The 23,367-nt window shown below is 50.0% G+C and overlaps 1 protein-coding gene across 2 annotated transcripts; it reads left to right on the top strand.

The window, feature by feature from the left end:
• The first annotated feature begins 25 nt into the window (after positions 1-25).
• On the top strand, positions 26-16,864 carry MBD3 (methyl-CpG binding domain protein 3). 2 transcript variants are annotated; one of them, XM_038164047.1, is made up of 8 exons: positions 26-275; positions 4,118-4,174; positions 6,139-6,298; positions 8,386-8,523; positions 11,301-11,391; positions 12,268-12,445; positions 13,674-13,871; positions 15,026-16,864. In XM_038164047.1, exons 1-7 carry the CDS (start codon positions 262-264, stop codon positions 13,864-13,866), a joined length of 831 nt encoding a protein of 276 aa, XP_038019975.1. In that variant the 5' UTR covers positions 26-261; the 3' UTR covers positions 13,867-13,871; positions 15,026-16,864. The 2 variants fall into 2 exon arrangements, with proteins under 2 accessions (XP_038019975.1, XP_038019976.1); XM_038164048.1 differs by lacking the exon at positions 4,118-4,174.
• Positions 16,865-23,367: the final 6,503 nt, after the last annotated feature.

Below are 23,367 nucleotides of genomic sequence, written 5' to 3' on the forward strand. Positions count from 1 at the left end.
GGCGGGCGGTGGGAGGCGGCTCGGTGGGTGGAAGGGGCGGGCGGAGGGAGCGGCGCGCACCGGACGGCGGGAGCGGGGCCAGGGCCAGGGCCGGCACCGGCACCGGAGCGCAGCGGGAGCGGCACGAGCCGGGCCGCGGCGCCGCCTCCCGGGGGCAGCGGGGAGCGCGCAAGGGCCGGCGGCGGCGGGAGAGCGCGGCGGCCGGCGGGAGCCGGCGGGAGGCGGCCGGAGCCAGGCGGGAGCGGGCCGGGAGGAGCCGCCATGGAGCGGAAGAGGTGGGAGCGCTCGGCGGGGCCGCCCCGGGCGCGGGGGGGCCGGGCCGGGGCTGCAGCCACAGGTGGAGGGGAAGGGAGCGGGGAGCTGGCCCGGGCGGCCGCGGGGGCTCGGGGGTGCTCGGCCCCCTCAGGGATGGGGGAGCGCCGTGAGGAGCCCCCGCGTCCCTCGGAGCGGCTCCTGCCCTGCGAGCGCTCGGGGTTCTTCGTGCTCGAAGGAGCAGCGGGGGGTGTGTTCCTCCTCTCGGGGCTCGCTCTGCTGCCTTTTGGGCGCACTTGGGAATTGTGGGGAGGGAGCCTCGTTGGCTCGCGGTGCTGGCCCCGGGGCGGGCTCGGGATGCGCCTTCCCGGGAGTGTGGCTGCGGGGGGAGCACATGGCCCGGGAGCTGGAGGGTTTCTATTTATATCCCTGCATGGCTCATATGGCTGTAGGTGGCCATATGGATCCTCCCCGCACCCACGAGGCACCCGCGGGCTGAGGTGTGAAACTCGGGTCCAGCGGGAGCTGGGAACGCAGCGGGAGCTGTCCCTGTGTCCTCACCTGGCCCTGCCTGTCGGGAAAATCCATACCATCGACTTCTGCCTCTGACACGGGATCCTCTCAGCATGGTTTGGGTTGGGAGGGACCTTAAAGCCCGTCTGATCCCACTCCCTGCCATGGGCAGGGACACCTTCCACTGGACCGGGTGGCTCCCAGCCCCGTCCGACTTGGCCTTGAACACTTCCAGGGATGGGACAGACACAGCTTTAGCTCCAGGTTTCATTTTTAGAATCAGGTTATGGTTGTGAGAAAAGGGGGAGTGAACCAGAAAGTGCCATTCTTGAGAACGTGAAGCCGATTCTGCTGCTGCAGCTCGGAGGCTGAGGGCAGCGTCAGACCACCAGCAGCAGCTGAAAGCTTCAAAGATCCTGTTTTTCCCGGAATTTGTTTGTTAAGTTGCAGTGTCGGAGATGAACTTTTAAAAAAAAAAGGGAGAGAGAGGATAAGTAGCATATTTTTATTCTCAAATTATTATGGGTTTTCCCTTTGTATCAATTTGGACAGAGATCAAAGGTAGAATAGAGCTTTGTTGCGCTAATTTTTGGTTTCTGTTGCATTTTGCATTACCTCAGAGTGGCAGATACAGGTGTGGCAGTTCAGTAATACCTGTGAGAGTTCTGCCTGTTGTTTACCTGGGTGATTGTTCTGTCCAGCTCCCAGGCACGTACAGATGCAGGGAGGGTTTGTGGAAAACCCCCAGTGAGATGTGTGTGTGAGCTAGTCTCTGGCTGGAAATTCCATCTTCCTCGAGGTCTGAGTACCTGGCCAGGTTTTTACAGCCAGTCCTCAAACCTTATCCTTAGGAGGGTTTCTGGCCGATAGGGTGGGACTTGTGGGCTGGATTCGGAGTGAGCAGGGGAAGTGCAGGGATGGAGGATTTCAGGAAGAAAATCGTGTCAGGGATTTTGTCAAAGTGGCAGGTTGTCTTTGAGAGAGTTCTGGCTCTCTTCAAACTCAGGGTTCTCACATGGGGGAAGGAGAATTTAGTGCTGCTTTGTGGGGCTTTTTTCTTCAGAGTGTTTTTCTCCTGAAGATTTGATGACCAAGAGTCGGAAATTTGGGATGGCTGCTTGTCTCTGCTTCAGGATGTTGACATCACTGTGCTGGGAAACTTCACACTCTTGTGTGAAACTTACTTTGTTGAGAACTCCTTACCTTTGCAGCACAAATGTTAGAAGTTGGAAGGGAATGTTTTTAACACTCCTCCAAGGATATTTTGATCAGTACAATCTTTTCCAAAAAACTGTAGAGCAAAATGCTTTCACTGAGTCTGTGCCTTGCTTTTCCTCTGTGGCTCTGGTTTGCCTGCAGGGAAGCTCATCATTTCTCACATGAGAAGGAAACAGCCTCAAGTTGCACCAGGGGACATTTAGGTTGGGTACTGGGGAGATTTTTTTCATGGAAGGGGTTGTAAAGGATTAGAACCAGGGCGGTGGTGGCATCATCATCCCTGGAAATATTCAAAAAACATGTGGATGTGACACTTGGGGACATGGTTTAATGGTGAACATGGTGGTGGTGCTGGGGCAATGCTTGGATCTGATGAGCTTAAAGATCTTTCCATCTTTAACAATTCCATGATGCTTGAGTTGAGCCCTACAAAATCATCTGGTTGGAATTGTGTTTGTCCTGAGCTCTTCTTTAGGGATATGATGCTTCTGGAAATTTGGGAGATTTTGTGTGTCTCCAAGTGCTTTGTTTGGGTTTTTTTTTTTGGGGGGGGTGCTTATTTTTGGTGTGGTTGGAGTCCAAGTTGCTGAACAAAGACCCCCCCCCCCGTTGTCCTGCAGGGCAGGGAACATCATCCCTTGGGACAGCCCCAGGGGGACAGGGGCAGGTCTGGTCCCTGAGGCTGCTCCGTGGGATGGGGCTGTGGATGTGTAGGGGTGTGGGGTGGACTGTGGCAGCTGGAGGTGTCACCCGCCTGGTCTGGCGTGGTTTCCATGGCCGTGCCAGCCCATCCCAGCATAGCCCAGCTGGAGTGCGGGACCCCGGGGCAGGGCTGGGTGTGGATGCTGCATCCAGGGGGGACCTGGGGATGCTGTGACAGAGGCGCTGGCAGCGGTGGTTGTGCGGTGTCTTGGGGTCCCCTCTCCCTGCGAGCACCGTCGGGAGCTCCTGCAGCCCTCCAGGAGCCCCTGGTGCCGGGATTTGCCTGGAGCAGAGCTGGGGAGGGGAGTGAGGGAGGGAGCACGATGGAAAGCAGGACCGTGAATCATTTTGTGTTCTTCCCTTGCCCCTCCAGTGAGGACACGAGGCTCTGGGTGCCTGCTTTCAGTGGCCCGTTTTCCCTGGGTTCTTCCTGCCTCCATTCCTTCCAGAGGCAGGCGGTGGCTGGGTTCGCTCAGGGTTGGGTTTTTTGTTTTTTTTTCCTTTTGTCCCTTGCTTCCCAAGTTGTGCAGATCCTGTGCGGGCTAAATGGGAGAGCGGAGGGGAGGAGACTGTGGTGAGGGAGGAGGGGAGAGGGCCTGGCCAGCCGCTCTCTCCTTAAGGATATAAGGCAGGAAACAAAGGGTGAGCGGCACATGGAGAGCAGGGGCACCTGGCAGGCCTGGCCCTTCAATCGGCTGCCCGACCGCGGCTCAATCTGCCCGGGAAAGCCTGGGAACGGGAGCCGGGGCTGGCTCGGGGTGGGTCCCGCAGCCAGGTCTGTTTTGTTAGCGGGAGCCAGGCGGCCCGAGCGAATAAAGCCCCGCAGCTGGTGATGGACGAGCGTGGAAAATCCTTTGCAGCTTGTAAACTCCTTTGCAACTTGGCCGTGTCCTTGCCTTTCACCCGGGGGAACTGTGGCAGAGCCTAATTCGGGAGCCCGGAATCAATCCGGGCTCTGGCGTCACTGCTTGGGGGGTGTTAGAGAGCAGAGGTTGGGCTTCGCAGCTTCCTACCAAAATGTCTCGTTTCTGGGCCTCTTTGTGCAAAGCCAGGAGTGCAGGAGGAGCAGAAGGAGGTAAATTCTGTATTTTGTGACATTTAAAGAGCGCTTCAGCAGGGCTCGGAGTTCTATGGTATTGGGGGAGTTTCTGTGTGTCCTGGTGTGCATCAGGAATCGCGCTCGAGTTTTGGGTTCCTCTGGCTCCCCCCACACCTCCGACCCTCCCAGGTGTGTGTAGGTGCCCCAGTGTCCTGCATGGTCCTGCCAGAGGGTCCCCAGGAGCTCCAGGGCACCCCATTCCTTCCTCAGTTCACGGTCACCTTTTGGTCATAGCTGTGCTCCCTGATCTGCTGTTGTCCCAGAGAGCCTGGGGATGATCCTGCCTTTTGCAAGACCTAATCAGAATAAAAGTTTTTCTTCTGAACATTTCAGTGCTTTTCCTTTGGGCCAAGCTTCCCCAGGAAGAGACAGGACTCTCAGTCATTTCAGGTGGGTTTTTTGAGACTCTGAGCAGCTTTTCAGTTCTTCCTTGCAAAATGACCACAGCACATGCTAAACACACAGAGATGAAGGGCTCTGTTCACTTAAAATCCTGTCTTTGACTGTACTGACTGTTCTGGAAGTTACTCTGCACTTTAATGCATTATTTTTAAACCTGCTAAGACACTAAACCCTAAATTAGAGCAGCAGATCTTGGAAGAGGAAGGAGTGCCATGTTCTTCATGTAGCAGTTTTTCTTCCTGGCTTCACTGGCAGCGACAGCTCTGCCCTAAAGCTGCTGGAGTTGGTTATTCCTCTCTCTGGATTGAGGCAAATAGCTCCATTTATAGTTTGAAAAAGTTATTCACAAATTTGAGGCGGGACACAGCCTCTGTTCCTTGGTCCTGCTCTGTGCTGTCTCCTGGCCCAAGTGCAACTCCACAGGGAGCTGGTCCAGCTGAGGAATAACCGGTGGGGGGTGTTTCCTCCTCCTCCCCTGCCCTCCAAAGATGGATTCTTTTCCTCGGCTGGTTCATTTGCATGAACACTGGGCTGTGTGAGCAGTGGTGGTGGCAGGGAGGAGATCCAGGCAGGATAAGCAGCTTGGGAGCAGTTGGAGCCAGGAGCTTCCTAAGCAGATGCTGTGTGGGATCACCACAACCTTTCAGTCTTAACTCCTTCGAGAGACTTTTTCTAATTCCAGTTTTAGTGTAGTTTATATTAAATTGATCTCAGTTTTTGGAGATCTTTTAATACTTCGGCACTTTCTGGGTTTGTGGGCTTTTTTAATCTATTTTTTTCATGCACAGCCTGACTTAGCCTAATTTGCTTGGTCACTGTCCTGTACCAGAAATTCTCTGCTTATGCTGAGGGCAGTATGTGAAAATAGACTTTACCTTTTGTTTAGTTTTGTTGTTGTTAAGACCTTGGTAAGGTTATCAGTGTCTCACCAGTGTGAGATAAGGTGGTAACTGGCATTTTTGGTCTTAAAATGCTTTCCAGCCCATTAAGCTGTGACAGTGGGATGGATGTACAGGGGGTGAGCTTCTCCTGGATGTGAACTAGGACTGAACATGCAAGTTGCAAAGTGGAGAAAACCAGAAGTGAAAGTGACTGCCAGAATGAAGCAGTGTTGTTATGATGCTCAGTGAGAAGGTGAAGAATACTTGATGCTTATTGTCTTTAGTCCTACACTGCAGCCATAACACACTGACTTATTATTGTTTTATGAATTAAAAAAAAGCTTGTGTTGGATTATTTTAAAAAACCCAAAAAACCACAAACCCCCCCCCCCAAAAAAAAAAAAAACAAACAAAATCAGTAAAGATTTGGAATAATTTGTGCCTGCTCTCCAGGTTGAGTATTTGTGGCAATCCAGGTATTACAGAAGAATCTCTCTTCCCTTTTGCCATTAATGGGAAGTTTTATGAGGTTTTGACATTTATCTTTGCATCACTTTGTGATTCTCTGTTTTGCAGCTTGTCAGTAGTTAACTTCTGGTTTTCTCTTTTTCCAAAGTCTTCGGGATGCAGCAAAAAACACAGACTCAAACCTGAATGTGCTGTTCAAGGGACAGGGGGGAGACAAGGAGCATTTTTGGTGCTGGTCAGATGCAACAGTCCTGGCAGAAGAAATTATGCTTGAAAATGGGCATTTACTATGAGAGACAGCTGAATGAAAAGTGCATCTGTGCTGAGATCCCCCATGGTGGTTATTGTGTGCATCATGCCACATTGGTTTATCTGATCTGAATCTTCCTCTTGACATACAAAAACATTTGAACTTCATTTCCTCATGTGTGTTCCACATGAGCAGGAGTCAGTATGAAAACGTTTTAGAGTTGAATGTGAGCTTCGTTCTGGAAAGTCCAGCATGTGTTTTTCAGGATGGCAATAAAAATTCTCCTTCCTGAGTTGCACAGGAGGTGCAGAGGGCGGAGGTTTCCCTGCATGCCTCTGGTGTGTTTTCTGCAGCCCCAGTGGGAAGAAGTTCCGCAGCAAGCCGCAGCTGGCGCGGTACCTGGGCAGCTCCATGGACCTGGGCACCTTCGACTTCCGCACGGGGAAGATGCTGATGAACAAAATGAACAAGAACAGGCAGAGGATGCGCTATGACTGCTCCAACCAAGCCAAAGTAAGACTGAGAGGCGCTGCTGCTCCCCCTCCCTGCCATGGAGCAGTCTGGGAGAGAGGGAGAATGCAGCAGTTCATAACTGGAGTGGGAATTGGAGCTGTGTCAGAGCAGCTCTGGTGGAGGGGGTTGGACAAATGCTGCTCCCAGGGGGTTGGTGCAGTGGAGGAGAGTTGTGTCGCTGCTCAGTCTTCTGTGGAGGAGGGCAGGGAAGAGATTGTCACCTTCCTCAGTTCCCAGCACAAGAAAGGCATTGACCTGTGGGATGAGTGCAGAGGAGCCCCTCTGCTCTGGAGCCAGGCTGGCAGAGCTGGGGCTGCTCACCTGCAGAGGAGAAGGCTCCAGGCAGAGCTCAGAGCCCCTGGCAGGGCCTGAAGGGGCTCCAGGAGAGCTGCAGAGGGACTGGGGACAAGGCCTGCAGGGACAGCACCCAGGGAATGGCTTCCCACTTACAGAAGTCAGGGTTAGATGGGATCTTGGGCAGGAATTGTTCCCTGGCAGGGTGGGCAGGCCCTGGCACAGGGTGCCCAGAGCAGCTGGGGCTGCCCCTGGATCCCTGGCAGTGCCCAAGGCCAGGCTGGACAGGGCTTGGAGCAGCCTGGGACAGTGGAAGGTGTCCCTGCCATGGCAGGGGTGGCACTGGATGGGCTGGATAGGGTCCCTTCCAATCTAAACCATTCCATGACTCCATGATCCCCCTCCTTGGAGTGTGAGCTCACCTCCTCCAGCACAATCTGCTCCAGAGCCCCACATTTCCTGGTGCTGTGCAGCAGCTCTGCCCTGCCCTTGCCTTTGGTTTGAGAGGAGAGGAGGGATTTGGGTCCACAGGGATGAGGAGATGCTGCAGCTCCTGCCAGTGACTCACTGGAGCTCTCCCAGGCTCTGCTGGTGACCCAGCTTTGGCACTGATGGAAGGGGAGGTGGCATTTGGGGCAAAAGCCTGGGAGGGAAGAGGGCTGTGAGGCCTGTTTGTAGAACAAAATAAAAGATTCTCTAGGTCCTAATTCAGATTGTTGAGGTGTCAGGATGGCAGTGACAGGCTCCCTGTCTGGATTGATTGTCCCAAGTAATTCCTAAGGATCTTCATCAGATGCTAAAATCTTTCCCAGAACCCACCAGCTGCTGTGTGTGCACCTAAACCCTGAATGTGGAAAAGGCACAGTGCTCATTCTTGAAATACATCAGTCAGTCGAGGATCATCATCACGAGAGTGCTGGGAACATTTCTTACAGTCCTGGTGCTGCAGTGATATTTTGAGACCTGCCTTGAGGCAGAGACCAGCAGCTGCCACACCTCTCAGGCTAAAAATTCTGCCCAAAACTCTCAATAAATGTACAAATGTTATCACTGGCTTCTGAAAGGATTAGCACCCAGATGGTTCAGAATTATATTTGTCCTGAATACATCTTTTCTACATCTCATGAATAAATCTGTGAAGCAGACACAGTGTTTGCATCCCTGAGAACAAAGCGTGTCCTACAGCCATTCCAAGAGTTGTGTGTTGGATTTTGGGAATGAGGAATGGCCTTCCTATGCTTCTCCTAACAGAAAATGCAGTCATGTAGTGCAAAACTGTGATTATGAGCTTCATTTAAAAGCTGAGCTTTGTTCAGAACCAAAGGTAAAAAAAGGGATTCAGCTTTCAGTCGTATTGGTTTGTTGATTGGTCACAACTGGATTTAGAAGGAATGGTTTGGAGTGGTTTCTGGATTCAGAAACCAGCCTCTAAATCCCTGCTTGTAATTTTTTTATTTATTAGAAATATTGTGTTGTAATCCGCTCTTTTAGTGATGACACGTGGTTTGCACTGACTGCTAAAGTCATTAAAAATGGGAGTAAAACTGATGTGTGTGAACTCACATGGGAGGAGGCTGCTATGTTAAACAGAATGAGTGGAGAACTTTGATAGGTCTAAGGCAGGATTTGAATTTAGTTATGTATTTTTAGCAGCCTAACTTGTATAACTTGAGATTAGACAAGATTTGAAGCCCAGGAACTGTTGCCTGCTGCACTTCTTTGTGGCTGTAGTAGCATTTTACCAAACTGAAACTATTTTTGTTGGTTTTTCCTTTTCTTTTTGTGTGAAACAGGGCAAGCCTGATTTGAACACAGCCCTGCCCGTGAGACAGACAGCCTCTATCTTCAAACAGCCCGTCACAAAGATCACAAACCACCCCAGCAACAAGGTGAAGAGTGACCCTCAGAAAGCTGTGGACCAGCCCAGGCAGGTAAGGCTGAGAAAACTCCTGGATTTCCTACTGGGAGGATCCAAAATAATCTGCTTTAATTTTGTGATGCTGAACAAATACTCCCTGGCAGTTCCTGATCTCTGGCACTTCAGAATTCAGAAAAATCTGATCTTTCAGAAGCAGTGGCTTGCAGGGCTCTCAGCTCTTAAAATCAGAGCAAATCCCATTCCCAATCTCTAGGTATGGGCTCTGCACACGGGGATTTACAAACTCCAGCCTTTGCTTAGATCCCAGTTCTGTTGTTGCTAAACCTGAATTTCCTTCATGCTGAAATGAAGTATTATCTACAGATTTATTCAGACATTGTAGCCACTTCAGAGGACACTTAGGTTTAGAATCACTGTCCACTGTTGCAGTTGTGGAAGAATTCCATGTTCCATTAAATCCCTGTTCCTGCAGGGATCACATCCAGTGTGATGTTTGTTGCAGTGCAAGGGACTGTACATTAGTGGGAGTAAACTCTGCCAGCATGAGATCATAAATTCACTTAGAATGTTATTGTTAACACAAAATCAAAGTGTTTTTCTTACCATAATGTGTATTTGCAAGCAAGAGAGCACACCAAAACTAAAGGAAAGGATGCTCAGGAGAAGGGAAGGTAAAATAAGCTGTACCTGTTGGAACACTGAAAACCTTTTCTGAAAACTTCAAAAACCACTTTTTGAAGGCAGATTTTAAGAATTCAATAAACCTAGTTCAACTAGAACCTCCAGGTGTGAGATAGAACTTACCTGAAATGGGTGGGTTTTTTGGTGGTTGGGGTGGGTTTTTTGGTTTTTAAGCAGGTTGGCAGGGATTTTAGGAATTCAGTAAACCTAGTTCAACTAGAACCTCCAGGTGTGAGATAACCCACCCATTTCAGGTAAGTTCTTTGGTGGTTGGGGTGGGTTTTTGGTTTTTAAGCAGGTTGGCAGGGTCTTACCGTGGTTTTCTGGGGGAGCAGATCCTGTATGTTCACAGTGTTGTTGCTTTTCCTGCAGCTTTTATATTTTAGGCAATAAAAGAGAACACTAAAGATAAAATGCCCTCTCCCAGTTCTGAGCTGGATTTGTGTTCCTGTTTAAGATATTTTACTGAATTGCAGAATATTTTGACTTTTTCTCAGCAGACTCCAGATGTTCCTGCAAAATTTGAAAGCAGTGCCAAGTCCCATCATGCACTGCCTTAAAAATCCCAGAATCTCAGAATTCTTGGGAGCTGGAAGTGATCTTAAAGATGATCCCATTCCACCCTCCTCCCATGGTAGGGACACCTTGCACTATCCCAGGTTGCTGCAAGCCCCATCCAACCTGGCCTTGGACAATTCCAGGACTGGGGCAGCCACAGCTTCTCAGGGTAACAAAAAAAACAAACAAACAAAAAAAACACCTATTTGAAGGGCTAGGGAATATCCAGCCTGTGTTTGGGCTGTGACTGCCTCATTCCCCTCTTTGGAAAAGTCACGTGGGGTCACCTGTGCTTGGATTTTCACAGGCAGAAAAAGGGGTGGGATATGCATGGACTGTTTGAGGTGAATTCTTGATTTCTCAAAACCTTGATTCAAATGGGATTTTTTGCAAGGTAGTTGATCCTCCAGCTATGCACTGCTATCCTCCTGACACCTCTCCTGCACCAGGTGCAAAGTTAAAGGTGTATCAAGGTAAAGTATTTGAATTTCTACCACACCAGACATTCAGGTGCTTTTAAGCCTGGGGACAGCCTGTGACTCAAAATCTGGTAAAGGAGAGACATGGGAGAAAGGACCAAACAGAAGGAAGAAAATAATACTTTACCTTGAATACAGTTCTTGCATTCCTTAACTTTCTGTGGGATACGTAGGAGAGAAGTAGGGTGCAGACAAGGCTGTCTCACACTGTGGTCTTGTAGCTGAAAGTCAGCAAGCCTGGCCTTGCTGCTGCAGCTGAGAGCAGTGAAAGTTCCAGGCCCTGGAAGAAAAGAGAGTTTTCCAAGGCAGCAGACTGGGAGAGAGGAGTTGTGGGGCTGTGTTGGAACCCTGGTTACTGAGAATCTCAGACTTTCTGTGCTGCCAGGCACTGACCCCCAAGAGAACACTGCACTGACCTGAGGCTGTGGAGAAGGCTTCCAAAATGGAATGATAGAACTGGGATTGTGGGTGTGGGGTTTGAATAGAAGTGTGTAATATCACAGAGTTTAAGGTTTTAGAATATAGTAATATATAAAAAGCAAGATGGAGCTTTTGGAGTGGAGGCTGCTCCTTCTTTGTCACCTTCTTTGTCACTTTCTTCTTTCTTCACCTTCTTCTCCATGAGTTTGGGTGGTTTTGTGTAATTGGGCAAAAAAGACCACATTATGAGCCCTGGGTGGTTGGTTATTGGGTAAAAAGTAAAAATCATTTAGGTGTAATTTCTTAATTGGACCCTTTATCCTAAAAAGCCTTGGAGAGAGAGAGACAGGCCTCCGTTTTTAGTTTGTTAGAGTGAAGTGCTGCAGAACTCAGGGTTTGTGAGACTGTGACATAGATAAGAGCTAATAAACATCTGAGTCCCAACAAGAAATACCATCTCACACATTTAATCCCAGCCCCGGAAAAAAGAAGTTAAGACTCAACAGGGCTGAGTGGCAGTGAGGGTTGTTCCTGCTGTTGGAAGTGGCAGGTCCCTTCTGTGGTAAATGCACATTAAAGTGTCCTCAGCACTGCTGTTCGTGTCTGCACAGGAAGCAGGGATTTTGTGGAGCTGTCAGTTCCATTCCTGGTTGTGCCAGTAAGCACCAATAACCACCTGCTTTGCCTGCAGCTCTTCTGGGAGAAGAAGTTGAGTGGGCTGAACGCCTTTGACATTGCAGAGGAGCTGGTGAAAACCATGGACCTTCCCAAAGGGCTGCAAGGTAATCACAGGGTGCCCTTCACTCAGGACTGGTGTTTGGCTCCTGGCAGCAGGGAGTGAAGGTGCTGGGGGTGAGCTCCCTGTTGCCAGAGCTGTGGCCTTGCTGCTGCAGCAGGAGCTGGAGTGCTTTGCCTGGGGTCCCAGTGCCCTTTGTTCTGAGGGGACACTGAAGCAAAGCCTCTCAGCCTTTTGGGCCATTCATTTTCCAGAAACAGCAGAGCATCCCAGATTGCTGTTGGGTTTGGGTGGGGAGTGACCTCAGAGCCCATCCCATCCCACCCCTGCCATGGCAGGGACACCTTCCACTGTCCCAGGCTGCTCCAAGCCCTGTCCAGCCTGGCCTTGGGCACTGCCAGGGATCCAGGGGCAGCCCCAGCTGCTCTGGGCACCCTGTGCCAGGGCCTGCCCACCCTGCCAGGGAACAATTCCTGCCCAAGATCCCATCCAGCCCTGCCCTCTGGCACTGGGAGCCATTCCCTGGGTGCTGTCCCTGCAGGCCTTGTCCCCAGTCCCTCTGCAGCTCTCCTGGAGCCCCTTCAGGCCCTGCCAGGGGCTCTGAGCTCTCCCTGGAGCCTTCTCCTCTGCAGGTGAGCAGCCCCAGCTCTTGGAGCTTTGTTCAAGGAGAATGGAAACATCTTCCTTTCCCAGTTTGGTGATTTTTATTGTCTTTTTGGTTCTAACACAATGAGGAACTAAGTTTCAATACCCTCAGAGAGCTGCAGAGGTGCTGTTAGAAGCATTTAGGTCTGAGATTTATGTCATGTGAGCTTTCCAACTGACAGCCTGTGCTTTGCCATTAAAATTTAATTCCCATTGTCCTGATTTCCTGCTCCCTGCCTGGGGCAGTGCAGCTTATGGATTTCCCTCCCCCTTGCAGGGGTTGGCCCCGGCTGCACGGACGAGACTCTGCTCTCTGCCATTGCCAGTGCCCTGCACACCAGCACCATGCCCATCACTGGCCAGCTCTCTGCAGCTGTGGAGAAGAACCCTGGGGTCTGGCTGAACACCTCCCAGCCTCTCTGCAAAGCCTTCATGGTGACAGATGAAGATATCAGGTAGGAGCTGGAAATAGCACTTGCTGTTCTGGAGCAAGGTTCCTTGTGCTCAAACAGTGCTTTGCTTTCCTTTCTGAATGTCTGATGGAGCACTGTGCCTTGGGAATCGATTGGAGTGGCTCTCTAGCAGTAGAGTAGACAAAAGTAGTTACATGAAGCTCTGTCATGTGCTTAAAGCCCACTGTTTTTTATTTTGGCCACGCTCAGTTACTCTGGAGTTTCAGGCTCATGTTTGTTTTTCACGTCAAGTTTCCTTTTATTACAAAAGTGTCTGAGTTGGGGGAACCTTGACTGAGGCACCTCTGAGCAGAGATGGCATTGGAGAAATCCTGTACAGGGGGATTAGATTCTCTTCACCTTCCGTGGTGTCTCTAAATGAATTAAGTAAAATTTATGGATTGACCAAACCCAAGCTATGCCTGCTGTGCTGACAGGGAACAGGGATAAAGTTTATTCTGCTGTAGGTTGCTTTAGTAATGAAATCTTGTTAAATCAGGATTGGTCAAACTCACTTTAAGCTTTTGATGGAGAACTGAATTTACCAAAGGCCTGCAGCATGCAGTTTGCATTCATTAAGTGTTTAAAGGCAGTCCTTGCTTTGACTGCTTGATAAATCTTTTGGAATTGCAGGATGACTTTTCTGGGCTTGATTGAGACATAAATGACCAGAAAAAACAGTCTGTTTGTAACTTTGATGTCCTGTGGCTGAGCTGAAATAGGAGCCCCATGAGCCACTGGTTGTTGATCACTTCTTTGTTGTGTCTTTGACTTCTTAAGGTTGGGACTAAAAAGGAAAATGAGCAGAAAGAAATGGCCTGAAACTTAATTTTCTCCAGTCACATTTTTGAAAATCTGTGCAGGGTAGTCTGACTTTTTAGATATTAGTAGTAGGAGTTAAAAGTTAGCATTAGGCTAAAAAAAAAAGTCAGCTGCTAGATTAGCCAAATTTCAGCCAGAAATCAACAGGTGCAGGACACATAATATAAATACTGGACAAATTCTTAAAATGTTTTTCATCTTCACGTAGAGTACAATGCCAGGTGGGGTTTTTTGGGGTTTTTTCTGGTTTGTTTTTTTTTTTTTTTTTTTTTTTTTGTTGTTGTTATACAGTGGAGTTCTTAGAGGACTTTCCCAGTCCATGCTTGCCTGATGTTGGAGGGATTGGAGACTTTTTCCTTGACAGGGGCAGCCCTGGGGGCTGATGTTGGGTGTCCCTTGTGTTGGGCAGGAAGCAGGAGGAGCTGGTGCAGCAGGTGAGGAAGAGGCTGGAGGAGGCCCTGATGGCTGACATGCTGGCCCACGTGGAGGAGATCGCCAGGGATGGGGAGCCTCCCTCGGAGAAAGAAGGAGCAGAGGAGGAAGGAGAGGAAGAAGAGGAGGAGGAGGAGCAGGACCATGACCAGGAGATGGAAAATGTATAGTCCAGGTAAGGTGATAGTGCTGTGTCTCACCCGAACACTGGGGACAGGAAGGTTTTCAGGAGGAACCTTAAATATTGATGGATCTTCACTTTTTAGCCTGGGCTTTGAAAGGTGTGGTGACTTTGGGTCAGGAATGGGGGACGTGGGCATGAGAGCCCACCTGCAGAGCTGCCCCAGCCCTGGGGAACAGCAGCAGGAGGACGTGGAGCTGCTGGAGCCAGGCCAGAGGAGGCCCCGGAGATGCTGCCAGGGCTGGAGCCCCTCTGCTCTGGAGCCAGGCTGGCAGAGCTGGGGCTGCTCACCTGCAGAGGAGAAGGCTCCAGGCAGAGCTCAGAGCCCCTGGCAGGGCCTGAAGGGGCTCCAGGAGAGCTGCAGAGGGACTGGGGACAAGGCCTGCAGGGACAGCACCCAGGGAATGGCTCCCAGTGCCAGAGGGCAGGGCTGGATGGGATCTTGGGAATTAGGAATTGTTCCCTGGCAGGGTGGGCAGGCCGTGGCACAGGGTGCCCAGAGCAGCTGGGGCTGCCCCTGGATCCCTGGCAGTGCCCAAGGCCAGGCTGGACACCGGGGCTGGGGGAGGCTGTGGAGCACCAGGAAGGACTGAGGGAACTGGTTTGGCTCAGCCTGGAGAAAAGGAGGCCCAGGGTTCAGCCCCAGTTGTTTCAGCCTCTCTCCATAGGAAGGGTTCTCCAGCCCTAAGATCCAACTTAGTGCCCTCCTCTGGAGCCTCCTGAGACAAGAATCAACAATGTGGTGGAGGAAAAAAGGGACTTTTTAGGATGAATAGCAGAGGAGCTCCTTTGGAAGGAATGGGGATTTCACGTAGGAGGAAGATTGCTTAAGAAAATCAATCCTTGAAGCTTGAGGATTGATTATAATGTGCAATCTGCTTGGCCTTTGGGAGATCCCCTCTTTTATCTGGGCTCTTTTTTCCCATTTTCCCCTATCACTAGCAGTAGCTTTATTTGGACAGTGAATGCCTTGAATTCCTTTCTGCTGTAGAGGTCTGGCAATGGGCAGGAGCCAGAACAAACTGACTGCTGCAGGTGAAACCCAGGAGATAAAGACACGGATGAATTATGACAGTGGGATTTCTCCTTTTAAGAAAAGATTCAAAAATACTTTTTGAGTTATAAGGTCTTTGTTTTTCCTCTTTCAGGGAGTTCCATCTAAGAATTCCCAGTATAAACCCATTCAGCAGGGTCAGCACAACCATTCACAGAGCCAAGAGTGCACCATCAGTCCAGCTGTACCCCAGAGCCTTTGGATGGACTTCAGGAAACGTGAAAGCTGATGGTTCATTCATTGCAGGGGAGTTCTGCAGGTGGAACTTGACTAAACTCTACTCCCCTTCCTTTTTCTAAAGGGGTAGGGTGATTGGGAATGCAAAAGTGGGAGGGGATAAAGAATATCACATGGTGGGAGGGAAAATCCTGGGAACTGAATTTGCTGGCTCTTTTTTTTTGGGGTTTTTTTTTTGGTATTACTTTTTGTGGGTCAGTGCTGGGTGATACATTTTTAAGCTTTTCTATCAAAGTACTTCTAATGACCCACAGAAACAATTTTCTCTCTAACCCAAGGGAGGGAGATGCTGTTTCACTCCTTGGCTACTCTGCTGTGGGCTACCTGTTTGTACCTGACTGTAGGGAGGTCATTTCATGTCGTGAATGGTTCATTCCATGTGTGAATTGCTGTTTCCTCACAAGACCACATTGGTCTTGGAAGTGTTTGGAAGTGTAGTCTCAGAGCTGAGCTGCCAGTGCCTCTCCCACCCGAGCTGGGGTGAGGAGGGGAAGCTGTACTCGAGGACTTGGGCTGCCAGCTCTGGGAATTTGGGTATTTGGTTATTCCACACCACAGTTTGGATACAGAGCTCTGTGTGTCCAGACATTTGCCTCCAAGACTCTGTTCAGAATATACCCAGCCTGAGGTATATTTTACTTTGGTTCAAGTCCAGTCAGAAGGACTTTCTCAACTGGGGATGGAAGGATGACTCATTTCTGACTGATAATGAGGAAAACTTCCTCCTTTTTCTCTTCTGGTGCCAAGAACCTGCCCTCTGTTCCTCAGTGTGGAGGGAAGGGGATCCATTCCAACAGGTGTGGCTACACACCTGCTTTTGTGTGCAGTAATGTTCTGACCTCTTTAAAAAAAAAAAAAAAAAGTGAAAGGTTGATTTTTCTATAATTGATATCTAAAAAAGGAATTTAAAGCTTTTTATTAAGTATTGAATCTTTCTTATTTGCATGTGCAGTGAAGTGACAGCATTTTGTGTCAACAATTGGACTGAAGTGAAACCTGCCTTAATGTGTTTATAAGTATTGGGCTTCACCGTGGGTACCTTGATTGATCCCTCAGTCTCTTCCAGTACATCTTTGAGCATATTGGGGTAACTTGTGGCTAAAAATGGATTTCTCTGGGAAGGGAGACAAGGAGAAGAGAGGAAGATGAGAGTTGATAACTTGGAGAATGTGTTGACTGGGTTGCAAAATTATTTTAGTCTTAGGGTATCCATTGCATAACCGTGCGTGGACGTCTCTGCTGAGAGAACACTACAAAGTGGTGCATTAAATATTGTGCCACCAACCAATTGTACAAGTTGGTATCCCAAAACTTGGGGAAGAAGTAGCTCCCAGAGCCTTTATTGTGTGAGAAAGATTAGCAGGGACAGCCAGGGGCCAGGGAATTGCCTTTGGGAGTAGTGCAGCTTAGTAATCCCTGAAAAATATCCCATGCCAAAGTGATTGATCCTTTATTCACTCTTTTCTTAAAGGTTTGAAAACACAAAATTGGTTGATATTGCTCATTTGAGTACTGCAAGGAGACTGAATTGTACTTTGCTGATGCTCTGCCAGGTGCTGCTTTGGGGAGCTTTACCTGGCACTGCAGGCAGCGACCATTATTTTCCTTTCTGAACAGTCTGTTACAGTTACTACTCTGTAAATCTGTCCTCTTGTAAGTCATGGTGTTGGATTAAATGTTTCTCACAAAGAAGAGGTTCTTCTAGTCTGCCTCAAGCCCCTTCCTGGAGTTTTGTGCTCTGCCCTTTCCACTTCTCCCCGTGGAGCTGCTCTGGGGATTCACGTGTGGGCTCCAGTCTGAGATTTGGATCTTGACATCTGGAGCCTGGCAGAGGGGAACGTGGAGGGAAACTTGTGGAAAGCAGCTCATTCTTGTTGCAGAATCCTCTCCTGTGTCCCCACCAAGGGGGAGGCTGCCAAGGGTGTCCCATCTCTTGGCCAGATTGGTGATAGAGTCACAGAATTGTTAAGGTGGGAGAAGATCTTTGAGATATGAAGTCCAACCATCAGCCCAGCACCACCACATTCACCACTAAAGCACGTCCCCAAGTGTCACATCCACACTGCTTTTGAACACTCCCAGGGATGATGGCTCCACCACTGCCTTGGGCAGCCTGTGCCCGGGCTGGACAACCCCTTCTGTGCAAAAAAACCCTAAAATATCCCTAATATCCAATCTAAACCTTCCTGGCTCAACTTGAGACTATTCCCATAAGGCCCTTTGAATCTCAACTCCAGCAGTTCATATCCCACCCCAGAGGTGTCCTTGTGCCCAGAGCAATCTTATTCTGCCACTGGCTGTTTGAAAACCTTTTTAATAGCTGGTGCTGTCTTTATCTACTTTTACTTGGATCTAAACATACCACTGAGGCACCGTACCACAGGTGATTCAGATGTTGACACTCATCTTTTGATACACTGAACATCAGGTTTAAATTGCTGCCAGTTCTCTTGTTTCATCCCCCCCACACCTTTTCCAGTTCAGCTCCCTTTCCTTCAGTTTACAAAGTTTATGATGTTTCCATTGATATGGAGGAGTTGCTTGTGCAAAGTGCCAAACAGGGACCCTGGACTCCTCACAGCCAGAGAAAGTGAAATAACTCTACCTGCTTACCAAGGTGAGGAAATCAAGAGTTTGTTTTCACTGACCATGATGTCTGTTTCATGTTGCTGCAATAACAACTGGATTAGTTTGTCTTATCTCAGCCCTGGATGTGACTGACGGGCATGAAGTGTCTGCCATCATCAAATCTGTCCCCAGGGTGGAGAAAGCAGCTTGTTTGAGGTACAACTTGTTAGGCATATGATTAGTAAATAATGTACTTAAGAGCAATTGAGTGGAATTGAGGCAATGCTTATACTTCTTTAATTAATATTCTCTTCAGCATAGGGTGTTGATGGCTACAGTTTTTTCCTCTCCGCTTTGTTTCACAAAACTTCAAGATTTAAAGGGAACATCATTATCCTGCTGTTTGAGGAGTGTTATTTTTACTGAATTCTAGCTGGATTAAATTTTGTGCAAACCACAGAATGAATTGGAATGGATATTGCTGCAGTCTGGATTTGGCCAGCAGAGCTCTTGGAGGTGGTTCTGCCCAGGAAAAGCTGGCTCGATTCACATCTGAAATTGAACTTGCTGAACTGGCTGTTGGGCAAGGAAAGGGAGGAGTTTTCTTGTTTGTAAACTCAGCTCAGCAGGAAGAGAAGAGAGTCAGGGATGACACGGCTGGACTCTGGGAGTGCAGGCATGTCAAACCCTGCCTGGCGAGGCTCTGATGTCATGGCTGGGAGTTCGGATGGGAAAGGACCTTAAACTCATCCAGTGCCACCCCTGCTATGGCAGGGACACCTTCCACTGTGGCCTTGGGCACTGCCAGGGCTCCAGGGGCAGCCCCAGCTGCTCTGGGCACCCTGTGCCAGGCCCTGCCCACCCTCACAGCCAGGAATTCCTTCCCAGTATCCCATCTAAATTCTCATTGCTGCTCTGTGGGGTATGAATGAAGCAGGACACCTGGAAGGACTCCTGAGTCATGTGCTTCTGTCTTGCTTTAAGGAGGGACCATTCTGTCTGGACTGGTTGTCCTGGTCCTTGGAAAGAGTGGGATAGTGTGTTTAAAGGGGGAGGAGGCAGGGGATTGCTTAATGGAGAAAAAGGAAGATTTTTGGTAATAACTCTCAGTCAGGAAATGCTGGGTATTTGCGATGATGTGCATAAGAACAATCTCCAAGAGTCCAGATGCCCATGGATAATACCATTCCTTCCCTATCACATAAAGTGCATGTTCCTCACTGTTGTCACTCTGAACAAGAATTTCTGCATCTGCTGGAATTGCTCCAGACTTTGGGGTCGATTGAGGATGCCAGTGTTGCCTATTTTACCTTCCTGCTTTAATGAAACACAGCCATGGGAAGGTGGTGTCCTAATTCTGCAGCACAGAAAATAATGTCCTCTATGGGCTGTAGTGAGCTAAAAATTTGGATTTGTTCTCAGATTAGCAGGGATCAACTTGAATTAATGAGGGAAAACCTTTCTCCCCCTCCTCCTCAGGCTGATCCCGTGAGTAGCTGGAGTGTAGGAGAGAACAGCACAGAACAGTGTGTGCTAAATGGTATTTACAGTGACTGAACATTTGGGAGGGTGGGGAGAGAAAAATGCTTTGAACTCCAGAATGACCCACCAAATGCACTTGGAATTGTCAGGACATTGCTTAGCAATCTCATTTAGTTTTGCTGATTTCTTACCAATATCCATAACTAGTGCTGACGAGCTAATAACAATAACTACTAGTAAAAAATAATATTGGCCTCCAATGGGAAAGCTTTTAGTCAATTCATTAAATAAGTCTCAGGTTGGATTTTTCTTACCTTGCAGAGTCACAAACAGCAGCAGTTGGAGACTGCACAGAACTGGGCAATGAGAGACCTGAACAGGTTTGTCTTCAGTGGCAAAATTCAGAAATGCTTTGTTGAAGAAATCTGGTTCCATTTGCATTTACAAATGACAAGTTTTCTGATACATAGAAACCCAGGATGGTTTGAGTTGGAAGGGACCCTAAAGCCCATCCAGTGCCACCCCTGCCATGGCAGGGACACCTCCCACTGTCCCAGGCTGCTCCAAGCCCTGTCCAGCCTGGCCTTGGGCACTGCCAGGGATCCAGGGGCAGCCCCAGCTGCTCTGGGCACCCTGTGCCAGGGCCTGCCCACCCTGCCAGGGAACAATTCCTAATTCCCAAGATCCCATCCAGCCCTGCCCTCTGGCACTGGGAGCCATTCCCTGTGTGCTGTCCCTGCAGGCCTTGTCCCCAGTCCCTCTGCAGCTCTCCTGGAGCCCCTTCAGGCCCTGCCAGGGGCTCTGAGCTCTCCCTGGAGCCTTCTCCTCTGCAGGTGAGCAGCCCCAGCTCTGCCAGCCTGGCTCCAGAGCAGAGGGGCTCCAGCCCTTGCAGCATCTCCGGGGCCTCCTCTGGCCTGGCTCCAGCAGCTCCACGTCCTCCTGATGATGGGGCACAGGGCTGGACATGGTGCTCAAGGTGGGGTATGGACCCCCAAGCTTGAGCTTCTGGAATAAGTTGAATCCTAAAAAGTTCCTGATGTGTTTTTGTTGGCAAGATGAGTTCAGTTCCATGTCCTGGATTAGCCTACTGGGCACATTTTGTGGGGTTTAGTGATCTGAAGGGCTGTAAAACCTGAAAGCGTGCTGTACCAGCTTTTATTTTTCATGCTTTTGTCTGATCTGCAATTAATTCTTAGCTTTCCATCAAATTGGCCTCTCCACAACTCCAAAGTCATTACCTGACAACTCAATTCCTCATTCATCTAATGCATGAAAAAGAGCCCTCTGCTAATGGCTTCCCCCAAGGTGCCTCTTTCATGTCCTGCTGTAGGAGGGAGTCTCTGAAGGTGCTGTGGCAGGGATGCCAAGAGTGACAGAAAAAGGGCTGCTGGGCCTGGTGGCACTGAGGAATCACAGTGGGCCAGGCTTTGGGTGACCTCAGCTTGTGCCTCTACTGCAGCTGTGGCACACCACGGTGACACTGAGCCTCCTCACCTTGAGCTGTCCCCCTGTGCTGTTCCCTCCGTCAGCGACTTTGTGGGATGATTGATCTTGGGCTGAGGTCATCTTTCAAGTTCCACATCTTGTCAATCTGTCTGGCTCCACCCACATGCAGTGATTCAGCTCCTGATGTGCTGAAATATTCCCTTAAGCCTTCCCACACAGAGTAAGGGCTTTTTTGTGATTCTGCTGGGAGCTGCAGCACCTCTTCTGTGCTGTGCTCCAAGCTTGTGCTTTCCGTGCTTGGAGAGCTGCAGAAAGTGGAGTTTGACCTCCTAAAGAAGAGAACAGCAGCAATAATTGCTCTTTAAAAGTATTTTTTCCTCTAAATTTTGGATCCCATTTTATTGGATTTGGCTGATGTGCTGTGATTTAGACAAATGGTAAAATACAGAGAGCAGCCTTGGGGGGAAGGGCTTGGGGTGTTGGTGGGTGAGAGGCTCAGCCTGCCCCGGCCATGGGCACTGACCCAGAAACCCCCCCTGTGCTGGGCTGAGCCCCCAGCGTGGGCAGCAGGGGAGGGGGGATTCTGCCCCTGTGCCCCTGTGCTCAGGTGAGAGCCCACCTGCAGAGCTGCCCCAGCCCTGGGGAACAGCAGCAGGAGGACGTGGAGCTGCTGGAGCCAGGCCAGAGGAGGCCCCGGAGATGCTGCAAGGGCTGGAGCCCCTCTGCTCTGGAGCCAGGCTGGCAGAGCTGGGGCTGCTCACCTGCAGAGGAGAAGGCTCCAGGGAGAGCTCAGAGCCCCTGGCAGGGCCTGAAGGGGCTCCAGGAGAGCTGCAGAGGGACTGGGGACAAGGCCTGCAGGGACAGCACCCAGGGAATGGCTCCCAGTGCCAGAGGGCAGGGCTGGATGGGATCTTGGGCAGGAATTGTTCCCTGGCAGGGTGGGCAGGCCCTGGCACAGGGTGCCCAGAGCAGCTGGGGCTGCCCCTGGATCCCTGGCAGTGCCCAAAGCCAGGCTGGACAGGGCTTGGAGCAGCCTGGGACAGTGGAAGGTGTCCCTGCCATGGCAGGGGTGGCATTGGATGGGCTTTAGGGTCCCTTCCAAGCCAAATCAGTGTAGGATGATTCTATGACAAATGTGGGATTTTTTGGTGGGAGGGCAGGAGGCTTCCCCAGTCTGCATACCCCATCTTGAGGGGTAATCCCAGTAATCCCAGTAATCCCATCTTCAGGGGTGCATCTACAAATGATTCTCTCTATTGCAGAATAAATATTCCCCCTCAGATATTGTCAGTTGTGCCATTGCACACTTGGCCTGGAGTAACCAGCAGCTGCAGAGTTGTTCCTGTGGGAGGTGGAGCTGTGGTGGCACTGATGCTCTGCTGAACTTGGGTTGTTTTTTTTCTCTGTGTATGAAACCCCTTAATGGGCTGTGTCACCTGGTGTGCTTCAGTCCCGTTCTGGAATCCTCTGTCTGTACGTGGGATTCTGTTGTTCTTTTTGGGGACATCTTGGTTCTGTAAATTGCAGAATCCCAGAATGGTTTGTGTTGCAAAGGACCCCAAAGCCCATCCAGTGGCACCCCTGTATGGCAGGGACCCCTTCTATTGTCCCAGGCTGCTCCAGGCCCTGTCCAGCCTGGCCTGGGACACTTCCAAGGATGGGGCAGCCACAGCTTTAATGGTCAGGCACCAAATTGTTACAGGTGGTACAAACATTTGGGAATGACCTTGCTGGGAGATGGGGAAGCACCTGGACAGATGGGCTTGGGAGCAGCACGCGAGTGCCTTCTCTTTCCTCTTGTGTTTAGTGAAGTTGGTTCTTCTGCATGGTCATGTTTTGGTAAAGAAATAGGGTCGTGCTGAACAACTTCCCGGGTTTGTAGACTCATTTCCTCTCTTAATGGGAGACACAAGTCTCTTTAAGAACTGCTAATTGCTCAGGTTAAAAAAACCCCAAAGGCCGCTTGGTGTCATATGTGGAAGTAAGACTCTCAGAAGTGTGAGCTAGTTCTGCTGAAAATGGAACAGATCAGAGGCACAACATCTACAAACCAGGTTTGCCAAAGTGCTTAAAATAACAACTGGCAGCTTCCCTGGGTGTTGTTGGACTTGATGTAGAAATTTCCCAAAAGGACTGCGAGAGCAGAGAGACAGGAATGGCAGTGTTGGGAGTGCAGTTCCTGAGGGGGTTTTGAAAGGGACTTGTCAGTGGCTTCAGAGCTGCTGGTGGTGGCCTGTGGTGGCCAAGAGTGTGTTTGGTGTTGGACCTGCAGCAAGGACATCCCTGAGGAGCGTTCGGGTACCTGTGCACTCCTCCTGGCTTGCTCCAGGCTGCCCAGTGTAGTTACCAGAGCCAGTGTTGGTCATGCCTGAGTTTCCTCCATTATCAGGGAACAAAAGGAGCTCAGACAGGAGGGGTTGTACCCTTCTGTCTCAAGTTAAGGAAATCCCACTATTTTTAGTTGTTTCAACTTACTATGTGAAATATTTTGGGAAGTGAAGGAGCGGAGGGGGGGGATGTCTCAAGCTCAGACTTGGATTTCCTGTGTCTGTCCCTGGTGGAGAAGCTTCTCTGAATAGGTGCAAACCCTCATGCCAAAATTGGCATGGAGCTGTGCCAGGGCTTGCCATGGAGCTCAGGGAAAGGTTCTTCCCCCCGAGGCTGCTGGGCACTGCCCAGGCTCCCCAGGGAATGCTCCCGGCC

The sequence above is a fragment of the Motacilla alba genome, chromosome 28 (assembly GCF_015832195.1).
Source record: "Motacilla alba alba isolate MOTALB_02 chromosome 28, Motacilla_alba_V1.0_pri, whole genome shotgun sequence".
NCBI lineage: Eukaryota > Metazoa > Chordata > Aves > Passeriformes > Motacillidae > Motacilla > Motacilla alba.

Coding starts and splice junctions, on each gene's coding strand:
- MBD3 (XM_038164047.1), top strand. Junction 4,175..6,138: donor AGGACTCTCAGTCATTTCAG/GTGGGTTTTTTG, acceptor TGTTTTCTGCAG/CCCCAGTGGGAAGAAGTTCC. Junction 8,524..11,300: donor CTGTGGACCAGCCCAGGCAG/GTAAGGCTGAGA, acceptor CTTTGCCTGCAG/CTCTTCTGGGAGAAGAAGTT.